Source organism: Salarias fasciatus (genome assembly GCF_902148845.1).
Source record: "Salarias fasciatus chromosome 7 unlocalized genomic scaffold, fSalaFa1.1 super_scaffold_4, whole genome shotgun sequence".
NCBI classification, from domain to species: Eukaryota; Metazoa; Chordata; class Actinopteri; order Blenniiformes; family Blenniidae; genus Salarias; species Salarias fasciatus.
This window is the reverse complement of record NW_021941229.1, coordinates 14,873,877-14,891,615: the sequence shown is the minus strand read 5'-3', so window position 1 is coordinate 14,891,615 and position 17,739 is coordinate 14,873,877. Positions and strand designations below refer to the sequence as shown.

Genomic DNA, 17,739 nt, shown 5'->3' with positions numbered 1-17,739 from the left:
AGCTGACGGAGCGAGCCGAGTGCAGCCGATGTGTGACCAGCGCGGAGAGCGCAGGCGCCTCCAGTGCGAACAGCCAAGCGCCGGCGCGGAGACGCGCGCGGCGCGCGCGGCGCCTCCGCTACGCTTCCGCGTCCAGTGCGTTCCCGGCGTAAGTTGTATGGCCGCCTTATCGAAGGCAGGTAGAGCTTCCATCTGACCTGTCTTTAACACTCCAGCCCGGTTGGGGGCGGTAATGCCCCGAGATGGTGGCCAGCCGCCAATAAACAAGAGCGGAGAAGAAGAAGAAGAAGACGGAATCACGGGGGAACGCCACTTCCGATAGCAATGGCGCAAACTAAGAACAAACGGTACTGTAGCGTGCCTGGTTGCTTTTCATACGGGATGAAGCAGCCTTACCTTCATTTTCACTCGTTTCCGAGGAACGAAGAGGTCAAACGAAAATGGGTTCAGGCGATTAGGCGGGAAGAGGGGCCCGGTTTTGTCATTAGAGAGGGGAGTACATATGTCTGCAGCCTACATTTCACTCAGGCAGACTACGTCCTGGGGCTAACTGTTAGCCGCCTTAAAACTGACGCTGTTCCAAGTCGGTTCGGCTGGAATGAGCTCACACTGCATCGTGCCAGGGAGTCCGTGCGCGGCCGTGGCTCCAAACGGCAGTTTGTGGAACCATCTGCCCAAGAACTGGAAAGCAAACGGATAGAAACCGCAGCGAAAGTGGCTAAACTGGACCATGACTATGCGACCCCTCCCGCAGCAGGTAAGAAACTCCATCTGTTGTAAACAACGGATTACATACACATTTAACTTTTCGTATATATGTGTGTATACGGTATGTGTATATGTATATATGTGTGTGTGTGTGTGTGTGTGTGTGTGTGTGTGTGTGGGTCAACAGGGTCTATTATTTTAATAAATTGTGTTAAGACCAAAATTAATCTTTCTTCTGATCACCACAGGTTTTCTCGATGAGGCAGCAGATTACATCAAAGACTTGGAAGCCAAACTGGAGTGCGTTTCCCTGCCATCCCCAGCCGTCTTCAGTCAGCTTTGTGTGTCTGATGCCCAGATCAGGTTCTACACAAAATTTCCATCTGAGCGTGTGTTTAACATCTTCTGGGAACAAATTGCACCATCTGCGTCACGGCTGATCTACTGGAACAAAGCAAAGAAGATGGGTGTGGAAGCGACTGATGACGGTGCACCCAGACCTTCGCGCAGCATGCCATTAATTGATGAATTCTTCATGTACTCCATGAGAGTCGCTGCTGGCATGACGGAGCAACAGATAGCTGACATGTTTCAAACAACTGTTGCCACAGTGAGCCGAGTGACCATCACCTGGGCTAATTACTTGTTTTGCATTCTGGGGACAACTCCACTGTGGGTGAGTAGGGACAAAATAAGGTCGGTCATGCCGGAAAAATTCAAGGAGCACTGTCCCAATGTCCGTGTGATACTGGACTGTACTGAGATCGCTGTGGCTGCAGCCTCTTCACTCACCTTGCAATCAGAGATGTCCTCCCATGACAAAGAGAGGACAACTTTGAAGGCCCTTGTTGGAGTCACCCCCCATGGCTTTGTGTCATTCTTCTCAAAGCTGTACACTGGCAGCATCTCTGACAAAGAGATAACAGAGCTTTGTGGTATCCTTCACTTGCTCGAGCCAGGCGATGAAGTGATGGCAGACAAAGACTTTGTCATTGATGATCTCCTCTCTGGTGTTGGCGCAAAACTCATCGCTCCACCCTTCAAGCATGCAGCCCAGTTTACAAGAGAGGACACTGAGAAGACACAGGCGATTGCCCGTCTCAGGACGGTGGTTGAGAGAGTAATCAGCAGAATAAAATCCAACCACATCTGGGACTCACCTGTGCCACTCTCTTTGATGGGCACTGTTAGCCAAATCTGGTACAACTGTTGTGTAATGGCTAATTTTCAAGGGCCTTTATCCTGTGAAGAGTAGCCCATGGTTTCTGAAAAACTTTCAAAACATACATGAAATACTGTGTACATTCTTTTATTTTTGTATTCACGCCAACTTGTAAATGTAAAATGCAAATATGTATGCAATGTAAATGTTAAATTTTTGAAAGCTGGCGGTGAGACATGTTTTTTTATCACTACAGCCCTTTTTACGATGCATTTAACTTTTACTGTGTACAGATCACGGGTGGGTGAGTTTCAGTAGAGAGGATCTGGGTCATGAATCCTTATGTTTATAAAGCACGTGTTGCTCCATTGTTTTCCATGGAACTTGATGTGTAAATAAAGTTTGATTGATTTACATATAACTGATTCTTTTGTTACTATTCCTTTGTGGGAATAGGATTTGAATTTAGCCACACAACCACATATTAAAAAGGGAAATCTTACACACTGCAACAAGCACACTTTTAATTAATTCAACTGAGACTTGAGATATTTTATCAATAAGCAGTCCATTCATTGGATTTAAACATATACAGTGCAATACAGGCCAAGGCCATGTTCTGAACAATTCATTTCACGAATGAAATATCAGATGACCTGTGTAATTGATCGTACAATGTTGGCTCACTTTGCAAAACTGTAAAGTAACCAATAAGTGATAAGATATCAAAACAAAAATAATCACGTTACAGCAGTGCAGCAAATATTTACGACAGATGCAGTTAGTTCACAACAATTCAGTGTGATTGCAAGTACACATTCATGTATGTGGTGTAATAGAAAAGATCTAACTTTTCCTTCATTTTGAGTATGAATTCATCATCTCACCAAATTCTTTCAACACAAAAATTTGCCTGGGTATCTGTTAGAAAGTCACACCACTCAATACTGATTACTGCCAACTGTCCCTGAACCTGCCAGTAGGATCAGTGTGACTTCCTCAGAGTATAGCCATTTTCCCTGTTAAGGTGTGCAACCTGTGAAGCGTCAGGTTTCGTGGTGCTCTTCGCCTCGAACAAGTCCGATGGTTCTGGAGCCATTTGGGGGCAAACAGAATACACCCTGAGCAGGTCACTGGTCAATCACAGCACAAAAGGGGAAAGCCACAATGACGGTCAACAGCTAACCTCACATGCATGGTTTTGGATTGTAGGAGAAAGTAAATGAAGTAATTAATAAATCAAACGGTCATTAAGAAGTTCATGCATCTTTCATTAAAGGTGAAAAGGCACACTCATGGTTCGGTGCATCAAAAGGCACAGGGGATTTTTATTATTATGACTTAAAAATCAAAATTATGACAGAATTCTGACTTTAAATACAGATTTTAAAAAAAAAGAAACTTTTTTCTATCTAAGGCGACTATAATTAACTTGAACTTTATTTTGTCGTCTTGGTTGCGTCACTTCCTGTGTGACCGGAAATTCTTGCCTCGCTTCATCATGGCGCCTCCAGTTGCAGTTTCTCCGCTTATCAAGGTAAGAAAGACCATTTTTTACATTTGATAGCGTTATGGATGAAAAAATCAAACACGAAAGGCATTTTGAGACGACACACTTACCTCTCACTGCGCGCCGCATCGTGTAATGAACGTTAATAGTGGTTGTAGAAGCAGGTTGGTCGATGTTAGCTCTCAGTGACATTGACAGGTGAGCGCGTCTTCTCTAACACAGATGTAAACAAACACATCGAGCTTTTCTCACTTAACACGCCGGCCTTTCATTATTAACTAACTTTGGAGCTACAGCGACTCTGTTAGGGCTCTCGGAGGGCAGATATATGCTTTAGTGTTCGGTAGAAGGTCAGAAACGTGTGGACTTCGCCCCCGTCACGGCTGGGTTGACGCAGCTCGCGCACACCTGTGTGTGATGTTAAATCAGATGAATCGGCGAGCTCAGCCCGGCACGTGCAGATGTAACAAGACACTATCAGCACTCAGCCACAGCGTTCTAATGTGATAGAGCTCAATGAAGAAGTAAATCGTACAGCGGAACGTTTGGACCCCGGTGCTTGTGAATTGAACTCTCCTCAGATCTCGGCTTTGAATAACACACCTTTCTCTTTTCCTTCAGACGGCCAGATGGTCCGCACTCCTGTTCGGCATTTTCTATGGCCACCAGAGATTTGGTAAGTTTATCTATGCACACACACAAATTGGAGTTCTCACACCTCATCAATTTCTAGGTCAATTGTGGGGAAAAAAAATCCCTAACAGTATTGAACTTGACTGGTTGGTTATGAGACACTGTGTAGCTGGTATTTTACACCTGTACACTTCATTCAGGTGAATCGCTAATCCTAAAAATTTGAGATTCAATACATTCTGGCCATCCAGTTTTTAATAATTACACACCTTGTCAAGTTTTCTCAGTCAAAGTGCCCAGAGATGACTGTGTTGCACTTGGCACTGTATAAATAAAGTTGAATTGAATTGTCACTCATTTCACATTTCTGGCAAGTGTTTTTTTCTTTCTTTTTTCTACCTATTATCAAAACACACTGGACAGAAGTACACTTTTCTACAGTTTCCTCCTACAGTTCAAAAACACTTATTTGATGGTATAATTGTGAACCTATATTGTGTGTGTGTGAGTGATGAAATGGAAACCTGTCCAGGATACAACCTACATTTGTCTACAGTATATTTAGCTGGGATTGACACTGCACCCCTAAGTTGGCTATAGTAATATAGAAGATGTTTTTTGTAATGTTTGAACATTTTGTATAATCTTTCAGTGTCATTAAAGGATTAGTTGTTCAAATAGGAACATTGAACTGTTAACTTTAGCATTGGTGCCTTCTCAAAGTTGTTTTGTTTTTAACGCTTCACATATTATCCTAAATATATTGATACATTTGTAGATGCAAACAAAAATATTCAAAGTCTTTAAAGTGTCACGGGTATCATCTGTGCAGTGACATTATTAGACTCTGTTGTTCATTGTGATATTTAGTAGTATTGACTGGCTTTGTATTGGTTTTTTTTCTCAGAGTATCTGAAGCCCATCGCTGCAGAGGAGAGGAGAATTGAGGAGGAAGAGAAGAAAGCCAGAGAGGAGCAGGAGCGCATCGCCAAAGAGCTTGCTGAAGGTAATATAAAAAATACAACAACCTGTGTAACTGTATCTCACATACAAATTTTACTCTTTATTCTAATGTGCTGAGCTTTTATTTATAAAGTCCTTTGTTCCGTTTTTCTCTCTGCAGCAAATTCTGAAACCATCCTGAAATGAACTGGTCCAGACCTGCGTTATTTTGTTCCAAACTCAATCAAAATAAAATATTTTCAATGTGATGTTTCTCATGTGTTTGTGTTATTTGTGCATCCCGGCATAAAAATAAAATTTGTAGCGAATGTCCACTGTAGCACAATTCACCATTTGGTTAAGCAGGACCGTTTTACACCAAGAACATAAATTCAAAAGCTATTTAGAACGTTTTTATAATCTTGACAATTGTGGCCTCCAGTTTGGGGAAACGAGCACATGCTTAACTTAATGTTGACTTTCTCTATTTGACTTATTTTCTATTTTCATGACTTGAAGGACAAGGGAGGAAACAGACTTGATACACAAATATGTACTGTGTGTGTGTGTATGTATGCGCACGCATACGTGCGTGTGTGTTTACACCTACCTGCCCTTCAGTGGGAGATGAGCCTGGAGAAGGAGCAGGGTTGTAATCCTGGCCTAGTTTAGCAGCAATCCCAGGATTGAGGTCAGGGTCCAGTAGTAGAAAGTGCAGTGTGGACAGAAGTGTTCCCTCTGTAATCTCAGGTTGTATAATATAGTAACCTTCATTGTGAACTCTGCATTACAGCATTGCATTGATTGTGCTACTACAATGCAAGTGTGTCTGACAGAAATGCATTTAAAGGTGGATTTTATGTCTTGTGATTTAAGATCTAATTAAAAAAAGGTTAAAAAAATGTTCTATAAACCATTAATTCACTCAGATACTTGATAAAAATACATTTGCTTTATTTGAGTCCTCATTGTAGACAGGGTGCATGTGATGATTCAAGCTTTAATACAGTGACCACAAGGTAAGTGAAACCTATTTAAGTTATTGGTATATTCACATGTTTTTAACACCTAATATTATAGACACTGATTTACCTGTGAAATATTTCACAAGCTCAATAAACAATTTGTTGATATCACTAAAAAGGGAAAAGCATCTATTTCATCTAGAAAAATATGTTCTTATATATATATTTACAAAAAGAGAGACTATGTACAAGTCCTCACACAAAGCAAAGTTTCTGATTTCACGCTGTGTCGAACAGCCGTGTGTCTTCGTTGCCTGTGCTCCTGTTCAGTGCCGCTGCCTCACGGCACAGTTTTCTTTATTTCAGATGTTGGACCTGGTTCTTTTTGTGGGTTTCCTCTCACTTCAAACCTATGGTAGTTCTATTAGAAATATCCCTTTTGGACGCTGGCTGATCGCTGCTCCAGGTCAGCATCGAGAAGGGCTTAATGCAGCACAGCTCGTTTTTAAAGCAGTCTGAACAAGCTGGTTCTGCTGTGTAACTATTCTGAGCCCCAACTTTGAAATTAGAATCAATGTAGGCAAACAGCAAATTTGAGATTCAGAAAGTAGAATACCCAGGAGGATTACAATTAAAGCCTTGTGATTTCCTGCATGAATGCTGTTCTTATTTAACAAGACATTAGTAACACTAAACATTATCGGCTATGATCTCTTTCTTTGTCGCACGCACACACTCAGACACACACACACACAGTATTAAAGGCATCATGAAGAAGCATCTACAGCCTTCTCATAGTAAACGTACACCTCTGTCAAACTGCACTACTGCATTACCGGTAGCCTACATTTGGCTCTCTGCAGTCAAGGTAAACAAACTCTCAGTTGTAAATATCAGTTGACTGGAAGGAATAAAGTCATGAACCAGATTAGAGGCGATTTTCCAATCTAGCCATGAACAGCGATCGTCAAACAATGATCCAAACAGTTTTGACAGCATAGAGGATTGGATAGAAAAAAAATATTAACAGGAAGCTGTCTTCACTCTGATATAACCCAAACTGTACATGGGTGTCATTCACTACACAGATGTACAGTATATACAAGATGAGTCCTAAAACATCTGCAGGATTCAATCTAGTTTTAGGAAACTGTAAGGAAGTATATAAAAAAGCCATTGTCTTCTGTACATTTGAGGAAGTACACAATCATGCTGTTAGTAACAGTAATCCTTAAATAATTTAAAAGATAAGATAAACTTGACATGTAAAAACCTTCTCAGTAATGATTTAAGAAAAGGGATGAGACTGAGTCTTACATGTCGTCTGACTGCTTCTGTTTATCGGTCAGCTTGTCGACATTCTCCCACCTTGTTCTTAACTCACCTGAAAAGTTTCCCTAAGAATCAAACACTATTCTTCTTGGTGAGGAGTTTTCCCTGTTCAGGTTTTTCTTTTCCATTTTAAACATGTTTTTCCCGATGGAGGACTACGGGGCCGTGCTCTCGCGTGTCTGCTGTCCTGGCTTCATTCCTTTGGCTGCAGCTTCTCTTGTGACTCTGGAGTCAGTCCTTTATGAACTTGTGTGAACGCCACCTCCATCATGAGCGTAACCCCTCAGTCTTTTAGCAGACGGAGCAGGTCTTGGAGCCCGATCCACCACTGGAACTGGCCTCAGCTGTCGAACAGATCAAGAGTCAATGCACTGCTGAATCAGGAACATCTGACAGCAATTTCTCAATTTATGAATAAAACTTAGTGTTATTTTTTTGTCATGTCTTTATATTTCTTTATGTGATAACCAAATGAGAATTCCACTTTATTATCTTCTTTTGATGGCTGTACCTTTCGCTGCTGCTGCTGCCTGTTTGGCAGCCTTCTCATCCTCAATGGCTTTGAGTGTCGCCTCATACTCCTCTTTTTTAGCATTCCACTCCTTCCTGTTGTTCAGGATGCCGTCCAGCATCGGCTGGATTTGCGGGTGGAAGCGGGAAAACTCCTGAGAAGACGCAATCAAGTGCAAAAGAGGTTTAGATGAGAATAGCATTGCACTTGATGACGCACTGGTGAAGTTAAAAAAGCATTAAAGAGCTGGAGCCTGTTGGTGAAAGAGAGCTCTGTGAAAACTTTGAATCCAAAAGGCTGGCTTGAGGTTATCTCTGAAATGTAAACTGCTGATGAATCGCCATTGCAACTTCCTCCCTGAATCCAACCTGTAATCTACATTTTTTCTGTTTCATTCATAAATTCATTGAGGCAGTCTTGTTTTGTAAGACAATTTAGGATTCCATTTCATATTTTTTTCAAAGTTCTCAAAGTTATTTCAGATAATCTGTTAAGCACAGATGACTCACGGCTTGATTAAAATTAATTGCTCTTTGTTTACCTCAAGATTTTTTTTTTCAACCATAGCAACAAATAAAGTGATATTAATGCAGCTCAACCACTTTCACTGTCCCTAATGTTTTCCTCTTTATAAGAAAAAGCTCAGATGATAGAAGAAGAAGGGAAATGTGTCAGGAACATAGGGTTCATCACCAGTCCAGCAAAAACATTAACACAATACATTAGTATACATACACACACACCAATAACTAAAGAGTTGGTCTGAAGGGAGGAAGTCACAAAACTCCCACATAAAGGCCCCAGCTTGGAATTTCACTGAGGTCTTCTTGTTATGTGTCCTCAGTGCTCGTCACTGTACCACTGTGCCACTCTAACAGATGTTATTTAACTTAAAACAGCGTCTACCGGGAGTGACAGCCAAAATGTATTAAGTCACTACTTATTTAGATTCGGGGTACATTAATATGCTCGACAGAACCAGAGGATCACTTAAAAACAGTAATCTGAAGCAGGAAACGCATGAAAACAAACTGATTTCATTTATATCATCTAAAAAGAAACATAATGTGATTGAATGGAAATGTACCGTTAAACATTACCTTGTAGACAAACGTGCACACGAAGTCGATGAAACCGCACTGCAGTTTCGGGAGCTCGGCTGCTTTATTCCTGTCCATCATGGGCTGTTGGCAGAGAGCAAGACCTTAGAAGCGCTAAGAAACCATGATGACGTCAGTAGTTCAATAAATCAGTGGTCGTTCATGAATTACTGTCTCTGCTCTCTCACATTGCTGCACTTATCTCATTCATCAACACTTTCTGCAGTACAGCTTCAAACAATCATTTGCAACATTAATTACAGTGTGAAAGACTTCTACTATATCTACAGGTGCTTCTCAGAAATTGTAGCACAATAGTGAAAAATACACAAGATAGAAGCTATAAAACACAACCACCACCATAGTTTAATTGTGACTTTTACTCCGGCCGTCAGTTATTTATAGTGGAAGAAATGTTCATTATATTCTGAGTTACAACAGCGATTTTCTTCTTTTACTTCTTATAGCACAACATAGAAAACTAGGTTATCCACACAAATACACAGGGAATCAATATTTTGAAAACTCACGATGGGCTGTTGCTCCAGGACTGTCCTCTCCAGGTCACCCTGTTCCCAGAATTCCGCTGCCACAGACAAGGCGACCTAAAAGACACACGGCACTCTTTGGAGCAGCTCCCAAACAACGATGCCAGATAATCAAAATACTGCTGGTCGTATGTTTGTTACATATCCATTACTTCACTTTAGAAGACATTTTTTTTTCCTCATGAGGTCCCTGGTGTATTGATTTTGGCACTCCTCACCTTGCTCTGTACTTCCCAAGGCTTTGTGATAGCAGACAAGTCACATGCGGTCATCATCATGGCCCTGGAATGGAAACAACGTGGAATCAGACTCCTGTGGAGGAACAAAGCTTGAAGTGCACGTCTGTTTCACTCACATGACGATCTCTTTTCTGGTCGTTTCTAGAGACATGAATTCAACCCATTTCTTCTCGTCTTCGTAAGTGTGTGAAAGGTCCACAATCTTCTGGAACATCGTTCGCTTCCTAGCAAGAGGAGGAACCAATTTATTTCTTCTTACCTCCTTTTCATATTTATTTATGTGAAAATAAAAGACTAAAGATTGGAGTTATGGATAGCGAGTGAGGGATTGCACTGACTTAAAGTAAAGAGCCAGGTCGGTGGCGATGATGGCGATGTCCATGAGATGAATGACGTGGTCCACCTGCCGCCTGTTCAGGTTCTGGTAGATATTCAGCGACTGCAGAGGAGAGAAAGGGAGCAACCAGCAGCGCCCGTCACCAAAATGTTCCTTGGGGTAATCATTCAAGTTAATAACCGGCTTTGTTTCCTCACCTCATCACCCAGGAGAAACTTTCCAAACTCTAGATGGTGTCGCTCCAGGATGGAGGAGCCGTGCAACTTGGCCAGAGGGTTACCGGATCTGGTGAGGAAAAAGAAAAAAACATCAGCAGTCGATTTGTTAGTGGGCTTCTGATCAATATGGACCGATCACACTAATAATAACCTCATGGTACTAATGGTTAACCTCCGCACTGCCGAGCAGCAGAGGAAGGTCTGGATGAAATTACACAGCAAAATCAAGGAATTTTCACTTTAATGCAATTAGATTGTTTGGTTTATAACATAAATTATTTGTGCAGCCTTCAAACCAACAAACATTTAAGGCATCCTTGGATATTACAATATCTCAAAGTCAACTGGATCTAGTAAGGAAGGAGCCTCCTTTACGGCTAATGTTTGTTCAAAATGCTTGCCCTTGTGACTTTTGTTGTCGTTCATGATAACTTTGGTGTTGGTGCTGTACCATCTTCCTCTTATCATCCCTACTCCTGTACATACCACTGTTTTTGTCACAGCTGATTGAGATTCAGTGACTGTAAATTCATTCTGGTTGCTACGATGTTTGCACAGACAGCAAACGGTGATTTAAACTCTGCCTTGGTGATATTCGTCAGTGAGCGGGGAAACCGTTTTAGCAGCTCTTACTTGACTTGATACAAGTTGTTTGTCCCCCTGTGGTCGATATCGTGAAGGAAACCCGCCGTTATCATGGCCATCACCTCCAAATCTGTGTAATACCGCTTCAGCATTCCCGTCTAAACACAGAAAGACACACAAATCAGTTAAAAAGCACAAAACCTGTGACTTTGGTTTTTGTGAACGTGTACACAAAAAGGACAAAGAACGGAGTCAGCAGATCATACCGTTAGTAGTGTGAACATGGTTTGTCCCACGTTGAAGCCGTGACGCCAGTTGTGGTAGGTGATCCTCCTGTAACCTTTACTGACTGAGTACATGAACCGAACCAGCACCTGAAAGAAGGGAATCGTCGTTCCCGAGCTCTTAAAATAAACTGAGAGCGACCTACTCATTTTATGTGTGTTTCTAATAATACCTCTTGAGGGACTTGGAATTTCCTAACTACTCCGACTTCATAGTACATCTGGATCCCGCATTTAACCAGCTCCATCTCAGTGCAGTTGAAATCCGAAAAGTGGAACTGATAGATCTCAAACTTCTTGATCATCGGAGGTAGGTCTTTTTTCTAACGGGGGAATATAAAGAGAAAAAGTTTTGACAATTTTAAAACTACACAAAAATGGTTAGATATCAGAGTGTATTTTTTTTTATTATTTTTAAATTACCAAGATGTCTAAGAGCTCGTCCTCTTCACACTCTCTGGGCTCACAGCCATAGACGTCACGAGTATTCTGCAAGAAATGTGGGGAATAAATATGTGATTTTTACATACATGAACTGAGCAAACCAGCAGGAGGATGAAGACCGTTTCAAGCTTTAATGTCAAGCATTATTGACTGCAGGACTGTTTCAAATATGAGTGAGCATATAAAGACAGTATAACTTCAGGTAAACCAACAAAAAGAAGAGAAAACAGGACTGACCAGGATATTCTGAATCTCATCATCGCGGCATTTGACGTGATAGAGCACCATGTCCTGAGCGATGTCTTTTCGATTCTCGAGCTTGTTCATCTTGTCATAGGTGTCTGTGTTCAGAGCCGACCATCCCAGGAACTGGGTCAAAGCCTGAGGAAAAGAAACAACAATCAACATTTTCATACACTGAATTTCCCGCTTCTGATTTCTGAAGCCAATAACATATGAGGATTTCTGCTGACTCTTTTATACAAACAATGAAAGACAAAATTACCTCCATGAGCTGTTCATCCTGATCATCGAAGGGCTTCCCATCTTTCCTGTTGTAAAATGTGGCCACACCCACAATTTCTTCTTTTTTGTTGACGATTGGCAGAGAGAGAACATTTTTTATGGTCCACCCACTGCTGTCCAGTGGCTCTGTCTGCAACAACAAACCGGGAAAGGAAAATACATCTCAAGCTGTCTTTTTTAAGAAAGTCGTGAGGTGGTTTACTTCACAGTCTCATAATCCGTGATCATTCAGGCACCGTACCTGAAAGTGGAACGTCTCATCAGCTGGTGCATTCATGATGTTACAAATCTACAGATCAGAGAGTAAAAAAACAGATTAGTCTGATAAGAAGTGGAGGAACTAACTGATTAGAAATGCATGAAAAGAAACTCACAAAGCCACTCTCAGCCACATATGTAGGGAGGCCGCTGCTCAGGGCCCAATGATCTGCAGGTGGATTCCTGTGTGAGGGAGAAGAAGGAAGCCATCAGATGAGATGACTCTCAGCGAGTCATCTGCTTGATTACTTAATATTAATATATGTTTAATATCACTTCAAATCACATAAAATCCCATTTTTTATTCCAAATTTGATATCTGTAGTTGAATAATCAATATTATTTTTTCATGTCACCAACTCTTCAACAAATAAATATGAATAAAAACGGAAGAAAAAGCCCATTCACGTACGGTATGACTTTGATGTCTTCTTTTCCATGTAAAATATAGTCAATCACTTTGTAGAAAATTACTTCCTACAGGGAGAATAAAAGCAAATATTAGAAGAATTGACCAAACATACATATTAAAATATGCCATTGAGCTACGTGCGGACAGTAATACTACATATTTACAACATACCCTTCCATCTGGAGTCACAGGGCCAGAGTACGGAGCCTGTTCTCCCATCAGCACGGGCCAGATGTCGAAGAACTCCTGGATTGAGACGGACATATTGAGAAAAAGTGCAAAACTTCACAGTAATGAATGAATTGAATGTAACTAATAGCGGGAATAACGTCATGTACCTTCTCCTTCGTCATGTCTAGTAAACCAACGGAGTAGCGGTCACAGTTGAGGTAGGCTCGGACTGTGTACAAGGCTTTGTGAAACTGTCGCTCAATGTCTGTCAGCTCTTCAAACACCTTGTTGGCGGACCACAGCAGCAGCTAACGCACACGAGGAACACATAGGAGTGGAAACCGCCATGGAAATCAGGTTTTACATCACATACAAACTGGGTGTTTCTTGGGTGTAAGTCGTGTCGGTTAAAATCCCGTACCTGTCCTTTACGTGTCTCACAGCTGTGGAGATAACTCAGGTGGTAGATCTTCAAGTTCAAAGAAGCAATTTTCAGATACTTCAAGAAAAGCTGAATGAACAAAGTGGAAAAAAACAAAAACATCCCATGAATACATAACAGTGGTTTTCTTAAAAGATTGGCTTCCTCTGGGGGGCATCAGCAAGACGAATCTGGAGGTTAAGATGTCAATTTTCCATTATATAAACAATGCAACTTCATTCAAAACCCAGCATTCAGGTAGTCAGGCGACAATATTTTGCACAAGCTTAGCAAAGGATGTGTTTGAGCACGGTTCAACTTTAAATGGGAAGTCATCAACCAGCTGTCTGTCCAGGGTCTCTCACCTCTGGCTCCTTTCCATCCAGTAAGGTTATCCCCATAAATGAGTTAGCATGCTCACAGCTGATCTCTTAACAAGCTGATGTGCAAGGACTCACCTAAAAGCTTAAAGAACGCAGCTGGTTGCTCAGGGGAATTCCTTCCCTGTTGCACAGATGACATTTCCATTCCCATGTCAACACTTTCCTCTAGTTTTTTTAATCCCCAATAATGAAAACATCTCCCCTCCTGATCTGCTCTCTGTGCCTCCAGGGTTGATATTTTGTGTATTTGAGACTCACATCTTCATCCTCGGGAGTGAAATGCGGTCCTGTGGTCTTATTCAGAGCCATGATCACTGCCACCATGTCTTTGCCGTTCAGGATGGGCGTAGCCAAAACGCTCCTGGTCTGGTACTCTGTGAGATCGTCGACGAATGAACTGAAGTACTGGTTCTGCAAGGTGAGGACGATATTAGAAAACATCAATAATTACCAAAACCACATGCATGAAGAACCTATCTGTCCTCATCAGTATTTATTTCATGTTTTCTGAATCAATGAGATTCCAGGGATACCAGACACTGTGAAACAGCACTAAAATGTTCATATAAAGCAGTGCTGCGGACCCTCTGCATCAAGGGAACCCGGTTTTGATCTGTTTTAGATTCCTGCTGACTGCTAACTAAATGCCACAGGTGTCTAATCCACAGCTTGAGCAGAGGCTGACGGGATCTGAAAATAAATGGATTATGTCTGACAAAGGGATTTGCATCCTCACTTGGTCAAGTATAGATATGTGTGACTAAGTCTCCACCGACAGGCTTTAGTCATGATATGTTGGCGCATTACAATTCATAAAAGACCACACAGTTGCTTAGGAAATACAAATCACTATTTATTGGTAAATTAGCACATGATTCTTTTTTATTTTAATTCAATTTTCAAGCAGAAGAGTAAGTGATCCTCAAACAATTTTAGGCCTTTAATTATGGTCTCTGAACATAAGAAATCTTTGTCCGAAGAGTTAAAATTGCGCAGAATAAGGGTACCAGTTGAATTCTAACAATTGGAAGTTAGTGTTCTTTTTATATTGCATGAGCAGAGGGATAATCACTGTCAACATGCAGTTCGAACTGTTTCCAGACACTCCTAGAAAGTAATACACCTTAAACATTCCATATGACACTATATAAACCCATCTTTTTAGATTTAAATCCTTCAGTTATCATAGACGTTCACCTGCAACATTTTATTTTAAACCTTGAGCTGTTCTCTCAAAATTCAGGTGAAAAACATCTCAGGTGCCTGAAAAAAAGCGTCCGTCATTTTGAGTTTCTAAATATAGTTTTTATGAAGAGGAGATGATCTGACCCTTCTTAGTTTGAAGGGGGAAGCCTCCAGTGTCCCTCAGTGGCCACATTCTGAACTACAGTTGGAAAAAAATAATGTATTATATTTATTTAAAATTGGTGGATTGTTTCCTCCTTGATCAGTGGCTTTCCCTCCTTACTTGTGTGACGTCCTTCACATTCACGGTCTTCTTGGTCTGGGCCACGTGGCCGACGATCCCCATGTCCAGAGGGTAGACGATCTCGGAGTCCGGCGGGACCACGCAGTCGTCCAGCTCGGACTCAGTGTTGACGTTGAAGAGCCTGGTGGCCAGCTCCCCGATGCCGTTCCGCTGCCGGTACATGAACAGGCTGCAGCGGTCGGCCTGGATGAGCGCGCTGATCCGCTTCAGGATCTTGAAAACCACCTTCTCCACGTTGATGTTCTCCTGCATGTCTTTGATCAGATCGTACATGATCCGGCTCTCTTCAACCTTGAAAAAGAGTTAAGATAAAGATTTTATTCAGAATTGTTCAGGATTAGTTTAATTTAGTTCCTCAGTAATGGTTAGATTTGGTGTAGACTGTAATTTACCTGACTGAGCTCCTGAAACTTGTCAAAGTCGATCTGTTTCTCCGGAAGTCCTGAAATCTTCGACAGAGACGAAGGGTTCATTTTCTTGGCAAAGTACTTTTTAGCAAAATCGGGGTTTCCATTGAGGAACTTCTCCACGTCTTCCTTCTGCACACCCATGGTTCCTTCTTCCTCCTCTGCTCCCTAATATCTCTGACTTTTCCCTCTTCAGGAGCTGCCTCCAATTTCTCCAGCTACAAACAACAATCCAAAAAAAACCATCAAAACAGATTAGAAACTAATGATATCTCTTGCACAAACAATGAAGACTTACCCAGGTGATACACGGACAGAGGACACATCCAAATGAACGTTTAAAAAAAATAATCCCTCTCTGTTAGTGGGATGAGCGAGGTGAGCAGGAGAGAGCCCTCGGGAGAAGGCAGGGAGCTGAGTCCAAACAATCCTTCTGTCATCAGCAGATAGAGCTGAAGGTGAGCAGGGATCTGCCGATACTAAACTCATCAGCTGATCATGTAGTAAAGGATATGTGGGCCAAAGGCTCCAGCCTGCGGCGCACTTCAGCACATTCAGTCTGACGCCGAGGCCTCATTCAGTTCAGTCACACACGTTTCTGCATTAAAAGTAAAAACAGAAAATTATTTCCAATTTCAACAAAAGCTCAAGCTCTCATAAAAAAAATTAAAACACCTGAATGCTTCTGATGTTTCTTAGTGAATCCGAGTGCATCTATCGATCGATCTATCCGCACAGACGTCTGAGGTCAATATCAAACAGCTCTGGCGGAAGCTACATTTAATTAGAATACGAGCCCATTATATCAGCATCTGTCAATCCTCACACTGAAATTTTGAAAGCAGTGGACCTGCAGAGCACGGCAACGACGTGTAGAAATGTTCAGTAAGAAAATTAATCCATTCATTGAGAGCAGAGCAGAGCAGGGAGGACCTGTCTATAATAAGGCTTCATAAACACCTTAAACAAAAGGTCAGATAGATAATCTGCTTCCACTATAATAGATTACAGCAGGTCCACTGTGTGTGGGTGTGTGTGGGTGTGTGTGTGTGTTGTGGGGACTTAGATCTGTTTTACAAGGATCTTTCAAAAACTCCCCAAGAATTCACAATTACAGTTGAGATTCAGATGAATGTGTTTTATCAAAGATCTATGACCCCTCACCAACGGCAGCAGGCAAAGCGGAAAAAGAAAAGAGTCCTGTAAAGAGTCAGGAGTCTATTGTCGGTCCCCTTCTGGGTTTTAATAAAGGGTTCTGGGTTTGTTCCACCCATGACGGAGTGACTGTAGCTCGGTTGCTAGAATTGTCGTCTTGAAATATGGAATCATATGAAAACATGAAAATATTCATGCTTCTGACAACAAATGACCATAAGTCAACACTTATATGCAGTAGCAGTTTCTCCATTGATATCATAGTCCCCAAATCACTTCACAATGTTAGTCACAGTCAAACACTCACACACAGATCCACACACCATCTAGCACTGTGTGGTTTGAGGTTTGGAGGTGTGTGTGTTAAAAGATCAACAATTACACACTTCAGTTATTTTAGGAGAACATATTTTTCACTAACAGAAGAAAGTCTCTGGCTATTTACAGGGTTGTACACAGATTCACTAATAATAAGTTAGATGCTGAGATGCATGTTGATGGCAGATAACACTCAGTAAGTCATGCACTGAGCTTCTTAGACTCTTTGAGGGAATATGTGGACACGCAATAACACATATTGAGCCTACCATTGTGTCATTTCATTAAAACAAGTATTTTCTCAGAGTACTAACATGCTTTTTGGGGGGTTTCATTATCAATACCAGAGTGGTTCAGTTTGAAGCTGCAATGCTGACATTCACCACAGGGTGGCAGCACATACATAGCCTGTCAATGCAGTCATGAACAGTGTTGCAAACACACATGTCTGTGGATAAAGGAAAGCTAAGCAAATGTTCAACTGCTGGTGACTGGCAGGAAAAATGACATAGACGACAGAAGTTACTGAAAAAAGATCTGTAAAAATATAAAAACAGAGCTACATAAAAAAATAGAAAAAAATAGAAAAACCCCCAGAAATGGGGGAAAAATGCTAGAACAGCTTAAAAATCCTGAAATTTCTACAATTTCTAACATAAGAAAATCAAAAATGCCATGAAAA

At 41.5% G+C, this 17,739-nt stretch overlaps 2 protein-coding genes across 2 annotated transcripts; one reads left to right on the top strand and one right to left on the bottom strand.

The window, feature by feature from the left end:
* The first annotated feature begins 381 nt into the window (after positions 1–381).
* On the top strand, positions 382–5,162 carry LOC115383447 (uncharacterized). The gene is made up of 4 exons (XM_030085628.1): positions 382–757; positions 957–1,828; positions 4,002–4,056; positions 5,137–5,162. The coding sequence occupies exons 1-4, from the start codon at positions 382–384 to the stop codon at positions 5,160–5,162; spliced, it is 1,329 nt and encodes a 442-aa protein (XP_029941488.1).
* Positions 5,163–7,520: 2,358 nt separating this feature from the next.
* On the bottom strand, positions 7,521–15,736 carry pde6b (phosphodiesterase 6B, cGMP-specific, rod, beta). The gene is made up of 23 exons (XM_030084640.1): positions 15,570–15,736; positions 15,157–15,468; positions 13,947–14,099; positions 13,306–13,395; positions 13,052–13,192; positions 12,885–12,959; positions 12,714–12,778; positions 12,418–12,484; positions 12,285–12,332; positions 12,024–12,173; positions 11,756–11,899; positions 11,498–11,563; positions 11,248–11,397; positions 11,057–11,164; positions 10,839–10,948; positions 10,185–10,272; positions 9,989–10,089; positions 9,767–9,874; positions 9,630–9,693; positions 9,394–9,468; positions 8,864–8,947; positions 7,764–7,917; positions 7,521–7,596 (listed from the first exon to the last, which is right to left on the bottom strand). The coding sequence occupies exons 1-23, from the start codon at positions 15,726–15,728 to the stop codon at positions 7,544–7,546; spliced, it is 2,565 nt and encodes an 854-aa protein (XP_029940500.1). The 5' UTR covers positions 15,729–15,736; the 3' UTR covers positions 7,521–7,543.
* Between the last annotated feature and the right edge of the window lie 2,003 nt (positions 15,737–17,739).